We start from the raw sequence: 20,289 nt of genomic DNA, 5'->3' as shown, positions 1-20,289 counted from the left end.
CGGCACTGCGTCGCTTTAACTGACAATTGCGCGGTCGTGCGACGTGGCTCCCAAACAAAATTGGCGTCCTTTTTTTTCCCACAAATAGAGCTTTCTTTTGGTGGTATTTGATCACCTCTGCGGTTTTTAGTTTTTGCGCTATAAACAAAAATAGAGCGACAATTTAAAAAAAAATTCAACATTTTTTACTTTTTGCTATAATAAATATCCCCCAAAAAAATAGTCTTTATTGATTGGTTTGCGCAAAAGTTATAGCGTTTACAAAATAGGGGATAGTTTTATGTCATTATTTTTTTTTTCCTAGTAATGGCGGCGATCAGCGTTTTTTTCCGTGACTGCGACATTATGTCGGACACTTTTGGCACATTTTTGGGACCATTGTCATTTTCACAGCGAAAAGTGCTATAAAAATGCTGGTGGGGTTAACCACTAGGAGGCGCTAAGGGGTTAAGTGTGACCTAATGTGTTTTTCTTACAGTAGGGGGGCGTGGCTGGATATGTGACGTCACGGATCATCGTTCCCTATGACAGGGAACAGACGATCAGTGACACTGCCACAGAGAAGAACGGGGAAGGTGTGTTTACACTCGCCTCTCCCCGTTCTTCAGCTCCTGTGACTGATCGCGGGACACCGGCAGCGATCGGGTCCCGCAAGGCTGGGTTCTTAAAGAGGACGTACCTGTACGTTCCATGTGCCCAGCCGTGCCGTTCTGTCGACATATATCGTTGTGCGGCGGTCATTAAGTGGTTAAAATGGTGCTAGCAGCGTCTAAAATCTTCAGATGTAGAATTGTTCTACAGTCAGATGGCAAATGGATGAGCCAACCAAGTGCTGACATGTTTCAGGCACTGGGTGCTGGGGAAGGGACTAGTACGCTCAGGTTACAGAAAGTGAGCCCAGGGAAGACCTTGGCAGTGGGATGATGATGATCTTTTTCATAGTCCAGTGAACAGGCAGGTGACATAGGAAAGCTACAGTAGTGAAAGTCTGACAAATTTTAAATTAAATTAATGTCTTTAAAAATATCCAAATAAAAGAGCAGCTCTCGCTGCAATACTCACCCTATCGCCAGAGCTGACCCTGGGATAAAGTGCTTTCCTCGAGGATCATCGGGCTACCATAGTTTTGCAGAATGCTTCAGAGGGCAGTATAATGACAGAGACCAGTCTAACTAGATGGAAAACAATGGGGGGGGGGGGGGAATTATAAAAGCTAGAAGAATGGACAGCCGCACTTCCAAAAAAAAACTTAGGTTGTCTTTATTTTAAAAAAAAAGACAAATGCACTACAAAGTACAGCAAAACAGTGGAGATAGCAGCCTACGCATTTCACACTGCGGTCAGTGCTTAATCATGGGGGGTGAGTGGTTGCTCTACGGCCCCATTCGCGATCTTTTAGAAGCTCAAAAACACGAGGAGAAAAAAAAATTAATTATTCTCTATGGAGATGGTTCACATCTCCACTCCCATGTTGCCTGAAGTTCAATCTGGCAGATTTTGGCGTTTTTTGGTGCGTTCGTCTTCCCATAGAAATTAATGGAAAAGCGCCATTTTTTTTTTTTTGGATGATTTTTTGCTCAAATGAAAAAAAGTAAAAATAAATAATAATTTGTAATAAATGTAAAATAAATACACAAAACTAAAAATCATCATAAATAATTAAAATACATGAATAATATGTAATGATGTATTAATAAATAATCTCTAATCTTAAACATTAAGGGCCAGATTCACATAGAAATGCGTTGCGCTGCGGCAGCGGCGTAACGTATCCCATTTACGTTACACCGACGCAAGTTTTCAGCGTAAGTGCCTGATTCACAAAGCACTTGCCTGTAAACTTGCAGCGGTGTAACGTAAATCCGCCCGGCGCAAGCCCGCCTAATTCAAATGGGGCGGGGACCATTTTAATTTGGCGCGTTCCCGCGCCGAACGTACTGCGCATGCTCCGTCCCTCAAATTTCCCGACGTGTATTGTGCTAAATGACGTCGCAAGGACGTCATTGGTTTCAACTTTAACGTAAATGGCGTCCAGCGCCATTCACGGACGACTTACGCAAACAACGTAAAATTTCAAATTTCTACGTGGGAACGACGGCCATACTTAACATTGGCTAGACCACCTAGAGGGCAGCTTTTAGTTTTACGCCGCGTATCTCTACGGAAACGACGTAAACTTACAGCGACGGGCAAAGCGTGCGTTCGTGAATCGGCGTAACTAGTCATTTGCATATTCTAGGCTGACCGCAATGGAATCGCCACCTAGCGGCCGGCCTAGAATTGCAGCCTAAGATCCGATGGTGTAAGTCAATTACACCTGTCGGATCTTTGTGAGATCTATGCGTAACCTGATTCTATGAATCAGCCGCATAGTTACGACGGACGGATCTCAGAGATACGGCGGCGTATCAGGAGATACGCCGTCGTATCTCTTTTGTGAATCTGGCCCTCAATACATTATTATTATTATTATTATTATTATTATTATTATTATTATTATTATGAAGATTAATAATAATCTAATAACTAGTAATAATTAATGAATAAACACCAAGAGAAAAAATAATAATTATAATAGTAATAATGTATTTTGTGTTGGGGTTAGGGGGTTACGTTAAGGGTTATTTATTTTGTATTTATTTATGAGTTTTATTTGTGTATTTTACAATTTAATAATAAATAAAATAATAAAAAATAACCCTAACCCCTAAGCTTAACCCTACCCTAATCTAAACTGAACTCCAACCCCTTATCCCTACACATTTTTTTATAATTAATAGTAATAAAAGCAAATGCAAAAGCTAAAAAAATAAAAAAAAAGCTGAAATACCTAGCAACAAATGGGTTGCAACAGATAATGTATCCAAAGTCCAAAAACGCCTGTATACAAATGCACAAAGTCGCACAAAAACATTCCAAAATCACGCATTAAAAAACGCTGGGAAAGTGCTCAAAGACGCTACGCTCGGGTGTGAATGCAGCCTACAGGGGGTGAAAGGTAGTAAAGGGTGGGGGTGGGGTTGTGAGCTGCGGGATGTTCTTGCTCATTGGTGTCTATGCACCTTGACGAGGGGGATGGGATTAATCTCGATAGAGACTGAGAAGAAAAGTCTTTGGGAGGTGAACACTCCGTGTTTTTTTGGTGTTTGCAGCTGGAGTTGAGTTTCCAGAATGAAGAAGTGCCTGCTAGGTGCGCAGCACTGTGTGCCCCGCGTTGTGTGCCATAGCATGCTATAGTTTCATTCATTCCATCCTCGTGAATAATGGTCTGCCCCGCGGGGTCTCATTGTTCCTCCTCGATTCTATTCTGGGCTCTGGGCGACCCTCGTCGGGCTGAGGCTGTGGGAAGACTTCCGGCAATAAAATAACCACTGCGAGTACAAACTTGTCTCTCCAGAACTTTATGAAGAAGATTGGAGAGGAAACTTACAAGTAACACAACGTCACCCGGCTGATGAGTTCTTGCTGGTTCAGAGAAAGTAAACGTTTTGTTTTTGAAAAATATATTTACCATATTTATAGATTTCTTTCCTGTGAGAAAAATCATTGCCACTGTTTTTTTTTATTACTTGGCGACGATCGCACCAATTTCTAGTCATTGATCGTATGACGATGGGGCACTGTTCCTGTCGCTGGTGCCGACAATGGGGCACGGTTTCCTGGTGCCAACGATGGGGCACGGTTTCCTGGCGCCAGCGACAGGGCGCGGTTTCCTGTCTCCAGCGACGGGGCACGGTTTCCTGTCGCTGGCGCCGACGATGGGGCACGGTTTCCTGTCGCTGGCGCCGACGATGGGGCACGGTTTCCTGTCGCTGGCGCCGACGATGGGGCACGGTTTCCTGTCGCTGGCGCCGACGATGGGGCACGGTTTGCTGGCGCCAGCGACGGGGCGCTGTTTCCTGGTGCCAGGGCACTGTTTCCTGTCCCCGGCGACGGGGCACTGTTTCCTGTCGCTGGCGCCGACGATGGGGCAGGGTTTCCTGTCGCTGGCGCCGACGATGGGGCAGGGTTTCCTGTCGCTGGCGCCGACGATGGGGCAGGGTTTCCTGTCGCTGGCGCCGACGATGGGGCAGGGTTTGCTGTCGCTGGCGCCAGCGACGGGGCGCTGTTTCCTGGTGCCAGCGACGGGGCGCTGTTTCCTGGTGCCGGCGACGGGGCGCTGTTTCCTGTCGCCGGGGCGCTGTTTCCTGTCGCCGGGGCGCTGTTTCCTGTCGCCGGGGCGCTGTTTCCTGTCGCCGGGGCGCTGTTTCCTGTCGCCGGGGCGCTGTTTCCTGTCGCCGGCGACGAGGCGCTGTTTACACCCACTGGATGCCAGTACATTTTCTATTCCCGCTGGCCCTAGTCTCGCCTAAAGTCTGAAAGACCCATAAACTGGCACTTTGTTTAAAAAGTTTGGAGACCCCTTGTCATTGGATTTGTGGGTTGTAAAGGTGTTAAAGCTAAACCCTAGGATAAGCACATATTGCCTAAATCCATCCATCATGTGTATTTTTTCTTGAACCTCATTGTGATTTGTGTATTTCTTCCAGTTCTGTGCAGTAATCCTCACTGCTGCTCTCTGTCCTAGTGCAGGGTGACTGGTCTGGTCTCCGCCCCTTCCTGTCATTTTCTGCAGGCAGCCTGTAGAGTGGGTGGGGCCTGCTGGACCCTCTCCCACAGCTCTGCTCTCTGCACAGCCTATGTACAGCACAGTGATGATGTCACTTCAAGGTAATATCTGGGTTTGTAAAGACATTTGGGGAAGAAAAAGTGGATTTAGATCTTTTGTAGTTATTGAGGGAAATTTTAAAAATGATAGTTTTTTTCTCAGAGTTCAACTTCAAGCACAGTTCCTTCATCTGGATAACATTAACATGCATCTGATTAGGTTTTTTTTAGTTTTTTTTTATTTAATTTTTTTTACTTTTTTTAGCCCAAATCTTGTAACTCTGTATTCCTCATCTCTTCTCTCCTATGTTGCCTGTATGTGAAGATTCCATTCCATCACTGCCCAAATCTCACAAAAACAAGTGTTTCCTTCCATTCATCTTCTGCTCCAATGACTCTCCAGCAAAGGGTAGAGCACGGCCCGGTGTGTTGGCTGATAACTAACTGCCGCCTGCAGTCCCCCTGGCAGCTTGTTCAGTCTGCAAGTCATAAATGTTAATCTTCCATGATAATTATTCCTGCATGGTGTGTATAGTGTGGTGTTGTGGTTCTGAGGGTTGCAGTGTGTGCAGAATTATCTCATTAATACAGTTCTATCTCTAGAGCAGTGGTCTCCAACCGGCGGCCTTTTGCTTGTTTTTATCCGACCCTATGGGCATTAATTCCCCCCCACTGTCCACAACAGTTGAGCATAGTCACTGACAACGGGGCACTGTTCCTCCCACTGTCACAGACGATGGGGCACTGTTTCCCCCCCCCCACTGTCACCGACGATGGGGCACTGTTTCCCCCCCCCACTGTCACCGGCGATGGGGCACTGTTTCCCCCCACTATCATCGACGATGGGGCACTGTCCCCCCCCCCCCCCCCCCCCCCACTGTCACCGACGGTGACCGCGGTGACCAACGTTGACCGCGTTACTCGTTAACCAAGGTTCCACTGTATATAATAATCAAATGTAGTTTTCAGACTGTATAACCAAGACAAGCCACCATGCCACTTGCTGAGCGCCTGTAGACTTGGGAAAGTAAGATGGAAGGAGCACCTGGTGTACAAAGGAAATGCAAGTTTGATGGTAGATCAAAAGGTGTTTACTAAAAGTAACGGTAGGTACAATAAACTGACGCGTTTCGGAGGATAGGACTCCCCCCTTCTTCAGGGCTGTTGCTGGCAGCTATCAAATGGGAAAGGTTCCCAAGCCGGATAGCTATTTTGAAGGTTTTGGAAAAATGGCAGCTGTGGTTGCAGGGCCAGCAAACTTTGTTATCTTTGCCAAAACCCTGCAAATCAACCTCCTTCCTTCTTTACTTTTTCAAGCCTTCATGCAGAAATGACCACAAGGCCCTACCAAAAGGCAGCAGCCCTCACCCCTAAAGAGTTCACCGCCATTATCCAACATTGGGCACCGTATTCTGGAGGAGCTCTCATTACCCACCCATGCTATCACCCATCCATGACTAGTGACTGATCGAGTCAGTCCAGGGCGGTCTCCAGCACAAATGAGGTACATGCTAAACACCAGCACATTTTTTACTGTTCGTTCAGCTCTTTGGTGGAGTATAAAAAAGGACACACCTGATCAGTAGTGATGGAGAAACCACACATGATGGACCCCCCCCCTGATCAAGTCTGAATATTCTGTATTGCATTATTAGAATTGGTGGGGCAACTTTTTAAAGGCTTGCACAAAGCAAGGTCCGTAAAGACATGGATGAGCGAGTTTGAGGTGGAGGAACTTGACTGGCCTGCACAGATTCCTGACCTCAACCTGATAGAATACCTTTGGGATGAATTAGAGTGGAGACTGTGATGCCAGGCCTTCTCATCAAACATCAGTACCCTGACCTCACAAATGCGCTTCTGGAAGAATGGTCAAACATTCCCATAGACACACTCCTAAACCTTGTGGACGGCCTTCCCAGAAGAGTTGAAGCTGTTATAGCTGCAAAGGGTGGGCCAACTCAATATTGAACCCTACAGACTAAGACTGGGATGCCATTAAAGTTCATGTAATCGCAGGCGTCCCAATACTTTTGACAATGTAGTTTATGTAAAGTGCTGCGTAAATTGACAGCGATATATAAGTACCTGTAATAAAGAAATAAGTAAACCCACACATTTATAATGGTCCAATTAGACTATAACATCGGGGTAACCCATTTTTGGCGATGTGGTCCTATTAGGAATGGCACCCCAGAACACCTTATGAACTGACGTGTGTTGAAGTGCACTGGCAGAATACGGGCACCATTTTGGGTGTGTTTACCAGACGATTCACATAAATGGGCTGCCTCTAATGCAACCCGTCTTATTGCACCATAATGGTGTGAATGGGCCCTAATTGTTCTAGAATGGTTATTTTGGGTTCCTGCAAGGCATAGAAGTCAATGGTAACAAAGATAATTTGTTCCACATTGACTTCTATTGTATGCAGTACCACATTTGGCCAGAGGTTGGGGGGGGCGCAAGAGAGACTCAGAAATACTGAGCTGCTCAGATGCACTCGAAAACCCTCTGAGAGGTTCGGGGAACTGAGTGTTTACAAGTGCATTCGAAACCGCTCCGAGTGTCATTGCTCTGTAACGAGCGATCACGTGTGCCCGGCGGCGAACGCGCCCGCTGGGCACGCGCACAGGGGGGGTGGCCTGCGTGAGAGCCAACGTTCTATTACGTGCTCTCGCGCAGGGGAGCCGACCTGCCGCCGTGAAACTGGGGCGGCTTGTCGGCAAGAGGTTAAATGTAACCATATTGCTACACTTAGAGGCTCCTCTCCTCTTTTATTCTCAGTTGTGACATGATGCTACTCTTATATCAAGACATCGCTTGTATATCAAGTCAAACTTTATGAATACATTTTTCTTGTCTTGCAAAACGCTCTCAAACCAAGTTACTCTCAAACCAAGGTTTTTTCTGTAATTGCATGCAGAGAAGCCAGGCCTGCCATAGTTGCGTGTTTTGTGCTCCACACCTCTCTGTGATAATCACACCTGTATTAGAAAAATGTGAATGTTTGTTGCCACCCCTGCCACGTGACCCCGATGGGATTTGAGGGTGGGAAATTCTGAGGATTTTTTTTTTATCTTATAACGTTCTGCTTGTTTTCCTGCACAAGTCTAGGTGATGTGGCATTGTCTGCCCTGTACACAGTGTGGAGTAATGGCACCCGATGCTTGGCATGATTTCTCTAACCTGCAGGATGCCAGTAACCCCTCTGATTGTCTTCATACGTGCATTTCTGTCCACTCACGCTTGTTTCTGCTCTCTCCCTGCATGCCTCCTGGATCCGCAGAAGAGTTTAGCGGTGACGGTAATACTTGTGCTTTCATGCTTTCTTCTCTTTTTGTTGTTTGTTTTGTACTAATATATTGATTCCTACACGATCGGGCTGCTATTTTAACTGCTTCCTGCCCAGCAATCTGTACATTGGCATTCCAAAGCATATTGCCCCAGGGAACGTTCATCTACATCAGGGGTCTCCAAACTTTTTAAACAAAGGGATAGTTTATTGTCCTTCAGACTTTAGGGGGGGACGGACTGTGCCCAGTGGGAATAAACATTTTCCTGGTATTAGTGGGAATAAACGTTGCCAAATTTGGTATGGGGGGGAAATAGTACCCCATTGTTGGTATCATTGGGGGGAATTGTTGGTGTAAAGGCCCGTACACACGGTCGGACTTTCGGCCAACAAACTTCAAAATCCAACAAGTTATCACATTTGTCCGATCGTGTGTACGCTCCATCGGACCAACTTTTTCGGGTTTCATCGGACAAAAAGTTTGGTCTGCAAACGGACTAACTTTACGACAACAAAAGTCCGATGGTGCCTAGTCCGACCGTGTGTACAGCAAGCCATCGAACTTGTGTCCGAAGTACAAACACGCATGCGCAGAACCAATGTTAAAATCAACCAACAATAGCAGAAGTTAACCAAAGGGTGGCGATAAAGAGCAGAAAAACCATGTGATGTTGGGAAAGTTTTAGAAAATGTTCCAGAAAAGTTTGAGCGTGTGTATGCTATGGGTGTGACCGGACAAATCACTTCGGACAAAAATCCAAGGGAAAGTTTGTCCGATGTCCGACCGTGTGTACGAGGCTTTAGTGGGAGAAATGGAGCCCCATTGTTGATGCCAACAGGCAGAATAGTGTCTCGTATCAGTGAGGGGAATAGTATCTCAACGGCCGGATAAAGGCACATAAAGGGCCACATCCGGCCCCTGGGCCGCAGTTTGGAGACCAGTGATCTACATCATGTTGTGGGAAAATGATGACTGCAGCAGCTCCTAAATTTGATATCGAGCTAGCCCCGGTCTCGCACTAACCTTGGGAAACTGCACTGATTGGTTCCCCATCATGTAATCATTGTGACAACCAATCATGTGGCTTTGTTTGCTAAACAAACCTGCCAGCGCAGTTGTTGCTTTGCCTTTATCTGAGGGCCACAGTGACATCCGACGGGGGCAAGCGGCAGCGATATATTTATTTTTTTAATATAATACAGGGGGTCTCCAAACTGCGGCCCAGGGGCCAGATGCGGCCCCTTGGTTGCTCTTATCCGGCTCTTGGGGACACACTTCATCCCACTGATATAATACACTATTCTGCCCTCTGACACCAAAAATAGGGCATAGTTCTTTCCACTGATACCAATAATGGGGCACTATTCCTCCCCCCTAATACCAAAGATGGGGCACAGTTTATTCCCACTGAAGCCAGAAAAATGTTCTATTCCCGCTGACGACAATCCGGCCCCTCTAAAGTCTGAACAACAGTAAACTCCTGATATAATATAACGTAATTCCTTCATTTTAGGCCTCATGCACACTGGACGTTATAATGTTATAAAAATGCCAGTAGCTTTGAAGTGAGTTTTTCAACGTTTTTGCAATAAAATTTTCAATTTTTTCAATGGTATCAAAAACGTTGGCGTTGGAGCGTCTTTCTTTACAGCTGAAAAACTCCTCTCAGAACCCACTAGTTTTTTTTTTTTTTTTTTTTTTTTACAGCCAAAAACCGTTGATAAGTCTATATGTGTGCATGGACACATAGGATAACATGATGGAGAGTTTGACTGCAGAAAAAAAAAATTCTGAAGCCAAAAACAGCAGCTGTAAAAACATCCAGTGTGCATGAGGCCTAATAGTAAAATGTTTAAAGCGGTGGTTCCCCCTTAAAAACGACTTTTTCTTATTCCACTGCCCCCCCACATTCCATCACGATTAAGGCTCTTATTATTTTTTTCCTGCTGTACATACCTTAGTACAGCATCTTCACCCGTGCATCCGGGTTGCGAGTCCCGCGGGAGTGGGCGTTCCTCACATGCTGGTGATTGACGTTTTGCCCAAAAACGAGCTCCCCCCGTCGCGTAAGCCGCGTCACGATTGGCGAAAGGAGCCGACCGGCGATGCGCATGCGCAGTATAGCGCCGACTCGCCGTTCGGCTCCTTTCGCCAACCGTGACGCGGCTTACGCGACGGGGGAGCTCGTTTTTGGGCAAAACGTCAATCACCAGCATGTGAGGAACGCCCACTCCCGCGGGACTCGCAACCCGGATGCACGGGTGAATATGCTGTACTAAGGTATGTACAGCATGAAAAAAATAATAAGAGCCTTAATCGTGATGGAATGTGGGGGGGCAGCGGAATAAGAAAAAGTCGTTTTTAAGGGGGAACCACCCCTTTAAGCAAAATGTAAAATGCATTTAAAAAACCTTCCTTTAAATCAGTGTAATTGTTTTTAGGTAATTTAGTTGCATAGTAGTTAATGCATAGACACTACTAACCTTGGTCAGGGCATCCAGTTTTCAGAGACTTCTGGTCAGACAAGAGTTAAAACGTTAACATCGTTTTTGCAGCGCTTTTCGGCCGCTAGCGTGGCGCTTTTAACCCCCACTAGTGGTCAAAAAGTGTAAAAAGCGTCGCTTTGCCAGCGGTTCGGTGGCGCCGCCCATTGGTTTCAAAAGACGGGGGCGCTCAAAGAGGCGGCTAGCAGGACTTTTTTTACCGTCCTGCCAGCGCACCGCTCCAGTGCGACAGCCCTCGGGCTGTCACACTGGAGTGAATGGAGCGGCTCTTTCAGGGCGCTTTGCAGGTGCTATTATTAGCGCTATAGTGCCTGCAAAGCGCCTTAGTGAGAAAGGGGTCTAAGTGCAAGGACTATTTCTTTTGTCGCTGTGACTTGAGTCACAGTAATTAAAATGGCACCCATTGAAATGAATGTGTGTCGCATCAGAAGTCACGCTAGTGTGGACTGATGTCTGTAACAATGTCTGCAAAGGCCCTCGCCACCCAAAAATTCTTTCAGTGCTCCTCAGCAGCAGCCAGCATTAAAACTTCTTTGAGTGGTGATTAAGGATGAGCTCTGGCGTGTTCGCATAGAACACGTGCAGAGCCCGCCAGGAAGTGTGCGCTGCGCTAATAACAGCCAGGGAGACATTTCACGATCCCTGCAGCCGAGCATTGGGACAATGTCTCCCTGGCTGTGATTAGCACAGCGCCGTGCACACTTCCTGGCGGGCTCTGCATGTGTTCTATGCGAACACGCCAGAGCTCATCCTTAGTGGTGATGTTCTCATGTGACAGTACTTCGCTGCAAAGCCCAGACACCCTCACATGGAAGCAGGTCGCATTCTCCAGCATACCTGGAAGCCCTTTTTTTTTTTACCTGTCTGTGGCAGCAGGAGTGGCAGGGGAGTGCTCACACTGAGACTTCCAATGGATCAGGGGGGCTTCGAAAAGACATGCCCTAAATGTTTGCTCTCTCCTCGTAATATCCCATTTTCACCCAGTTACTATCTTATAACAAAATCTGACCGCTACAGTCACAGTAGAGTCTTGGGCTGACAGGGCCTATTACCATGTTTCCTTGAAAGTGAGACCTACCCTGAAAATAAGACCTAGCGTTATTTTCCAGGAGGGCTGCAATATAAGCCCTACCCCGAAAATAAGCCCTAGTATAAAATGCTTGTAAAATCCTATAATCCACTCTATTACAGTATTATATAATGTACAATGTGTATGTTTCTGTAATATAAATGCAGGGAAGAGAGCTCTGGCGGGTCACAGAAGCGCAGAGCGGCGCTATGACAAAGTTATTTGGCACAATTGTATTACAGAAATACCTTGTACATTATATAATACTGCAATAGTGGATTATAGGATTTTAACTGTTCACACTGGAGATTCCTGTCAGGCAGGGAGAGAGAGGGGGAGAGAAGACAGCACATTACATGGTAAGACCTACCCCGAAAATAAGTCCTACTCGCCCTGTCTTTTGTTGCCAAAATTAATATAAGACCCGGACTTATTTTCGGAGCAATACGGTAATTCCTCCAGTAAGATGACCACATCTGCAGTAGATCAGGTTTTAAGACCTCATGCACACTTGGCGTTTAGCTGCGGTTGGAGGCACAGGTGCACATCTAACCCCGCTGCCAGCAGCATGTCAAACTCAGAGTCTGATGGCTGCTCTGGCTGGATGGAGCTGAGCAGTGCGCCCAGTGGTGTGTACATTTAGGCCAGTATGTGCCAGCAGTCTGCGTTCTTTGCATTTGCCCCTCAGCGCATACTGCCCTAAAATGACGTACTACGGAACTGCGCCATCCAGCCGCAGCAGCTGTCGGACTCTAATAGAATTTGCCAGGAAGCCAGGCAGTGGAACTGGGCAGCGGGCCCGTGCCCTCCAGCAACAGCTAAATGCTGGAGCCTCATGCATCTGGGCTAAACGTCTAGTATACACAAGGCCCAACATAAGAAAGGGACCCTGTGACACTTTTCCCTGTTAGTCTTGCTAAAGTTTAGGTGAACCCATCTACCTATTCTTACAATCGGTAAAATAGCATTACATCAAGCCCTCACTAACCACTCTAACTGAAGTCACTGTGGAGCAATTCATCCTCGAAGTTCACAGCAGAAGCACTTGCATCTTCCAGTGTACTATGCACATTGAACCCGGCACTGCAAAGCCACACTGCTTATCACTAACAGCTCTCCTCCATATTATTCAGAACATTGCAATGTTTTGGGCTGAAGGATTCTGCTGCCATCCTGGGGATTTCCTACACTGTTATTGGTGTTTTACTCATTAATCTATGCAATCGCTTTACTGTTTGAGGCTCAATTTTTTAATCAAACATGTAAGGGTGTAACCCTAATTTTAGATATGGCAGCTCATTAGAGTACCTGTCACCTACGAGCAGTCTATCTGTTCATAAAGAACATCCAAGAAATCTGAAAAACACCCCAAAGTGTCTAATGAATGGACAGCTTGTTTCTTTGCTAGAATTTGTATAGTTTGCATTTTATCTGAAACTCCATATCCAGCCTCTTATAGACACACATTTGAGGTATCGCCCTCTGCCCCGTCTGGAATGTTCTGCATCTTTGCAGTTTTCCATTCTTGTAGATGGGGGTTACTAATGCCCAAACCAAATAATGAATATTAAGAAGATTAAAAAAGCAGCTGCCAACATCAAAAGGTATTCACACACTAAAATGTAAATGGCAATTAAGGGGAATGTGGCACTTACTAAACAAATGGTTAATCCTCATAAATAATAATAATAATGTAAAGTGCATGAATGAATAAATTAATAATTAGATAAGGTGCATATATGGTATAAATAAGCAAATATAAACTTCAAGGCGCCAATATTACTAAATCCAGAAGAGATTGGTGAAAATAAACAATTGTGCAAAAAAACGAAATCCAAAGTGCCTCTTTTCCGACGGAGTCTGCCTGCTCCCGCCGGCTGAGCGGGAGATCTATCCGCTGAGCTGGCGGATGACAAGTCCCTCTCTGCTCACTGAGCGAGGAGGGGCTTGTGCAGCGCTGATGTCTCCTATGGCGAGATCTGATGACAACGAACAGCATGTCCGTTTTCTTCAGATCTCACCCATTCCGATCCGCCATGGACGGATGGGGACGTATCGCCATCCGTCCAATTTTGGCGGATCTGATCGAGTCGGATGTCAGCTGACATGTCTCCGCTGACATGTCTCCGCTGACATCTCCGCTGACATCCGACGCTCCATAGGACTGCATGGAGCAGGCCGTTCAGGCCCGCCGTCAAAACTGACAGGCGGACCTGAACGGTCCGATGATGTGAAAGGGGCCTAACAGTCAATGTTTTTCCAAGAAAAAAGTTAAGCCCCTTTCACACGTTTGCAGATGAAAAAGGGACATACATTGGTCCCTATGTGATTGCGGGTGTCAGCGGTTGAACATCCGCTGACACCCGTAATCGCCCACCTCCGCAAAGATCCGATTTTGTGGACGGAAGAAAATCCTATTTTTTTTTTCCGCCATCGAATCGGATGAACACGGACACACGGTCCGTGTTCATCCGATCCCCCCCATAGGGGAGAGCATAGAAAAGACAGGGCGGTCCCTGCACAGTCAGTCGCCGGCTCAGCTGGGATATACGGAGCGATCCCCGCTGAGCTTACTGACACACGGAGGCGGATCATTACTGATCCGCCCCGTGTGAAAGGGCCCTTAATCAAATATGTGCAGAAAATATATATAAAAAGTAATGTGAACAGTGACGCAACGCGTCAGAGAAAGAGCCGGGTGGCGTTTACTTCCGGCCGCGGCCGAGACTGGAAGTTCTTCATGTGCATGATGCTGTCTGATTTTAACTGTAATTGTAAGTTACTACGTTCATTAAATTAGTTTATGATAATACTGCACTTGAAGTTTATATTTGCTTATTTATACCATATATGCACCTTTTCTAATTATTCATTTATTCATTCATGCACTTTACATTATTATTATTTATGAGGATTATCCATTTGTTTAGTAAGCGCCACATTCCTCTTGATTGACATTTAGTTTTCCATGTTTGCTATCGCGATTTTGGTTTATATTAAAACCATACATTTTAATGACAAAGGCCATCCCTGCTTCAAACCTTACTTCGATTTTTTTGTTCTGCTCAAAAAGTTGCACGACTTGGGGCGGTTTCATATGAGCCCTCAAAATAGTGCTGATATTACCCCCTAATATTTTATGTCTCCATTATCGGGCTTTTAGCAAGGCATCGCCCTATTTTAGCTAGACTTCCCGGCTACTGCTGTACATTCTAGAGATTCTATCTAGTGCAATTTGTAGAGTCACGCCATCATTTGGCTTCCTAAGATCCCTGGATGATGCCTGAACTGAAGCTCAGTTCATTAAGAAAAAGAAACCATTGCCAGGGGGCAGTACTGTGATCTGTACGCAATCTTTTGTTCTCAGAGATCTCGGGCTGGGGGGGGGGGGGTAACCAGTCACCAATATGGCTGGGGGGGGGGTAACCAGTCACCAATATGGCTGGGGGGGGGGGGAACCAGTCACCAATATGGCTTGGAACCAGTCACCAATATGACTGTTGGTTTAATAAAGACCTAATTTTGTTGTTTTCATCTTTTAAATCTTCACTCTGTCACATCTTGTTGTCTCCTGTTGTCGTTTGGTGTTTGCAATGATGTCTGATGTGAGTAGCTGTCACTCTGTGTCTGACAGATATTTGGTCTTTTCTTGGCAGAGACTGATGACTATGCTGAGATTATAGATGAAGAGGACACGTACACCATGCCTTCCAGTAAGTACCCGTGTCCGGCTCTTGTCTCTTTTCAGAAATACAAGAGCAGACAAATGCTATCCGGGGGGGGGGGGGGGGGTCTGCAATTTTTAATTCAGATATGCAGTGTATTGACAAAGAGATAACGGGCTACCGCCATTACTGCCCAATGGTGATCAGAATTTACTGTCTGTTTTCTGTGGATCCTGGTGAAGTATTTTGCAATTTAAAGAGAACCTCTCACAACTGAGCGTATATGGGAGTCCAGGTATTCACACGTAAAGGATATGTTCACTTTTTTTGACAAATAATAATGCGTTTTTCTTTTTTGTATCGGCTTCTTTGTACGAGGTATGAGCAAGCCGATACAATGACAGATCTGCAGGAGAGCTGCATGGCACCCCCGGGATCTTCTGATCACTGATGCAATGCTTTCCAGGCTGCCAAAACCAAACCTAACAAATGCTATTTATTTTTTTTTACCTGCAAAAATAAAAACCTTTGCATTTATTTTGGTTTTGCCAGCTTGGCAAGCATTGCATCAGTGATCAGAAGATCCCGGGTGCCATGCAGCTGTCCTGCAGATCTGTCATTGTATCAGCTTGCTCATACCTCGTAAAAAGAAGCCAATATATTCTGATAGGAAGACTCCATGAACTGCCACAGTGCTCGCAGCGGCATGGTAGTTCGTTGAAAACTACAAGCCAACAGCCGCAAAGGCTGTCGGACCTTGTAGTTTTCCATTTACAGAGCACTGAGATATATAGATAGATATAGATATAGATATAGATATATATATAGATAGATAGATAGATAAAATATATATATATATATATGAATTAATACAGTACAGACCAAAAGTTTGGACACACCTTCTCATTCAAAGAGTTTTTTTTTATTTTCATGACTATGAAAATTGTAGATTCACACTGAAGGCATCAAAACTATGAATTAACACATGTGGAGCTGCTGCTCTCGTGCACGTCCCTGAATCGGGTCGGGCTCATGCAGCTTAGTTTTTTTTTTTTTTTACCTCTTTAGGCTTTAGAACCACTTTGAGTCTTAGAATATAATAAATGTTATTTATTTATATATATATATATATATATATATATATATATATATATATATATATATATATATATATATATATTAATAGATATATAGATATATAAATATATATTAATAGATATATAAATATATACATATATTAATAGATATATAAATATATACATATATTAATAAATATATATATATATATATATATATATATATATATATATATATATATATATATATATATATATATTAAAAGATATATAAATAGATATATTAATAGATATATAAATAGATATATTAATAGATATATTAATAGATATATTAATAGATATATTAATAGATATATTAATAGATATATAAATATATATATATTAAAAAAAAAATAACTTTTTTTGCAAGACCACCACAGTCCCCTCAAAAACAACCAGCTGTGCTGCCTGGTACAGTAATATGAACAAGACCTACCACCCCAACCCCTAAAAATGCTTAAGGCTTGGTTGTCTCTGGGGGGGGGGGGGGTACTATAGCTTACGCCCATACGAGCGCCATGTTTGCCCACAGGGTGATGTACAGCTGTTCCATGCATCACTGTGCACTCGGACGTGCGTCTGACTGCAAGAGTTGTTTGAAAGTTTATTTTTGTATATTTATTTGATGAAAACACAAGCCTAGTTGTCCCTGTACTAAATCTTTCTTCTGCAGACGATGCTTTTGTTAGTATTACACGGATTCATGTTTTTTCTTTCTCTGTATTGTATGTGCCTTTTTGTTTTGTAAAGTCAGTCTATTTTCTGTTCCCTCTCTAAATGCCAATCAGAAAACTATGGATTAGATGAAGGTAACGGGTCTGTGTGTACACAGTATTTGCCTGCCCAGTGTGAAGTGTTGCCTGTCCTTCATACATGTCGTCTTATTTACCATCCATTTATTATGGGTATGGTCTAGCTCCGCTATTCATTTTGCCAGAGTTTGTGTTTTTTTGTGGTAAAAATTATATTGTAAAGCAGGGTTGAGCTCAGGTAGGGCTCTTTCAGATGGGAAGAACAGACATCCGAACCACGGCTTTGCCAGGATTGTAACAATACAACTGGACCAGGCTGTACACATGCTGCAGTGGCAATGCTTTGCTTCGCAGTCCAAGCATCTTGAAAAAACGATAGCAAACCACTGGGCTTTTTATTTCATGTACCCTGCAAGGTAATATCATAATGCAGTAACATGCAAATTGCCTGAAGCCTCTCCCCTGTTTTTGGAGCCCCTTCCCAAATCATCTAACATGTACCTGTAAAGAAAAATAGGTTAGTTTTATAGTTCGGCGTCCATGGGCGTGACTTCACCATCCTTCCAGGAAGATGGGACAAAATCTCATGAGAAGACACTCTAGTCCAGTGATGGCGAACCTTGGCAACCAAAATGTTTTGGAACTACATTTCCCATGATGCTCCTTATGCTCTGCAGTGTGAATGAGTATCATGGGAAATGTAGTTCCAAAACATCTGGGGTGCCAAGGTTCCCCATTACTACTCTAGTCTATTGGAAGATAGTCTTCTCGTTAGATTTGGGCTGCTCTGTACTCCAGGAGGAGTGTGACGTCGCTGGGAGGAGTGTGACGTCGCTGGGAGGAGTGTGACGTCGCTGGGAGGAGTGTGACGTCGCTGGGAGGAGTGTGACGTCGCTGGGAGGAGTGTGGCGTCGCCCGGGAGGAGTGTGGCGTCGCCCGGGAGGAGTGTGGCGTCGCCGGGAGGAGTGTGGCGTCGCCGGGAGGAGTGTGACGTCGCCGGGAGGAGTGTGACGTCGCCGGGAGGAGTGTGACGTCGCCGGGAGGAGTGTGACGTCGCCGGGAGGAGTGTGACGTCGCCGGGAGGAGTGTGACGTCGCCGGGAGGAGTGTGACGTCGTCCTGAGTGGACAGGAAGAAGACAGGGGTGAAGTATAAACCATAACCCTTTTCGTTATAGGTACATTTTTCACTTGCTAATAATGGAAGAATTGTTAAGGGGGAGGTGGAACTTGCATTTTACCACAGGGTCTGCTTTAAAGGAGAAGTAGCGCAAAAGCTCTTTGGACCCTACTTTTCCTGGGGATTACAGGGGTGCTCTTAGTTCTGCACTCTTGTGACCACACCCGCCCTGTACTAAAGGCCTCTGTCATCTAATGCAGTGGTCATCAACCCTGTCCTCAGGGCCCACTAACAGGCCAGGTTTGCAAGATAACTGAAATACATCACAGGTGATCTTTGCTGCTCAGTGATTGCCGTATTCTAGGTCTGCATCTCCCCCAAGGTAATACATAAACATGGCCTGTTAGTGGGCCCTGAGGATATGGTTGCTGACCACTGGTCTAACGTCACTCAGCCGGTCCAGACTCTGGAGATATCCCAACTTTAATGTCTGGATCCACCCAGATGCCTGACCGGCAATCCAGCCACCCCCTCCCCTCCTCCTACTCCTCCACAGCCGGTAACTCCAGTGAACACTGGGGGGACCGAGAATAAGGACAGTGACTGACCGTCATCAGCTCACTGAGAACTGAGCAATCAGCCGTCTTTGATCACTCAGTTCTTGGTCTTCGAGGCAGCCGGGGGCGGGGGGGGGGGGAGATGCAGCATCCACCTTTTTATCTATGACTGTTTATTTGTTTTCATATCCCACACTTGTCTTTTAAAGTGAATTTCTTCTACTGTTAATAGAAAAAAATAAAATAAATGCAATATAAAACCCCAACTTCAGCCAAAACATTCTACTTTTATAATGGATCGAGTGGAAAAGAGAGACTATCAGGTTTTTATTGCCCTCTGTGTCCCTTTCGGGGGATTTTCCCATATGTTCTGTTTGAACGGGAAGTGAAGGAATATCTCTCCAATAGGGAAACGGATAAAAATAAAAACTTTTATTTGTGTGGTTGTCCACCCCTGAAAACATGTTTGTGACGTGCCTTGCTTGCCGTTGATATTGTGTGTGTGTGTGTGTGTGCGCGCTGCTGTGTACCTGTAAGAGAGGACTGTAGCGTCCACCATCGTCTTGTGTAGCTATTCATTGCCTAATGTTCTTGTGCACTTTACTTTTCTAACTCTGTTACAAAGTTTTCAATCATTTTCTCCTGACAGCGGGAGACTACGAGATCCAGCGGGACCGGATTGAGCTTGGGCGATGCATCGGCGAGGGGCAGTTTGGAGATGTACATCAAGGAGTTTACATGAGTCCGGTGAGTGGGTATCGGCCGCTATATTATTCTTTAAGGCTGCTTTTACACTGGGGGCGGCATTGGCGGTAAAGGTTTTTAGGTATTCAGCCGCTAGTAGGCCGAAAATGGTTAAAAGCTGGCAAAGCTCCAAAGATTCTGCTTGCAGACGTTTTTTCAATGTCCTGCTAGCGCATCGCCTCTGTGTGAAAGCACTCAGGCTAAAGGGGCCATTGAGGTAGGTGCTGTGATATAAAGGGGGGGGGGGTGGAGCTGTGATGTAACAGGGGGTGCTGTGGTATAAAGGGGGGGGGTGGAGTTGTAATGTAAAAGGGGGCGCTGTGGTGTAAGAGGGGGTGGAGTTGTGATGTATAAGGGGGGGGGGGTGGAGCTGCGATGTAAAAGGGGGTGTTGTGGTATAAACAGGGGGAGGGAGCTGTGATGTAAAAGGGGGTGTTGTGGTATAAAGGGGGGGATTGGAGCTGTTATGTAAAAGGGGGTGTTGTGATATAAAGGTGGGGGGTGGAGCTGTGATGTAAAAGGGGGTGTTGTGGTATAAAGGGGGGGGGGTGTGGAGCTGTGATTTAAAAGGGGGTGTTGTGGTATAAAGGGGGGGAGCTGTGATGTAAAAGGGGGTGTTGTGGTATAAAGGGGGGGGGAGAGCTGTGATGTAAAAGGGGGTGTTGTTGTATAAAGGGGGGGGGGTGGAGCTGTGATGTAAAAGGGGGTGTTTTGGTATAAAGGGGGGGGGTGGAGCTGTGATGTAAAAGGAGGTGTTGTGGTATAAAGGGGGGTGGAGCTGTGATGTAAAAGGAGGTGTTGTGGTATAAGGGGGGGGTGGAG

General features: G+C 45.5%; 1 protein-coding gene across 19 annotated transcripts in view; it reads left to right on the top strand.

Annotated features, from left to right (window-relative positions):
- Nucleotides 1-20,289, top strand: part of PTK2 (protein tyrosine kinase 2) — a 458,969-nt gene that overhangs the window by 300,898 nt on the left and 137,782 nt on the right. For 5 of the 19 annotated variants that reach the window (XM_040355020.1, XM_040355017.1, XM_040355022.1 and 2 more), the window contains 5 exons: nt 4,973-5,056; nt 7,937-7,954; nt 15,173-15,229; nt 17,085-17,105; nt 19,373-19,470. In XM_040355020.1, the coding sequence (XP_040210954.1) occupies nt 4,973-5,056; nt 7,937-7,954; nt 15,173-15,229; nt 17,085-17,105; nt 19,373-19,470 (278 nt within the window). The other 14 variants (XM_040355019.1, XM_040355023.1, XM_040355024.1 and 11 more) reach the window with 6 other exon arrangements.

This window comes from Rana temporaria, chromosome 5, assembly GCF_905171775.1.
Source record: "Rana temporaria chromosome 5, aRanTem1.1, whole genome shotgun sequence".
Taxonomy (NCBI): domain Eukaryota; kingdom Metazoa; phylum Chordata; class Amphibia; order Anura; family Ranidae; genus Rana; species Rana temporaria.
This window is presented reverse-complemented; position numbering and strand designations above follow the sequence as displayed.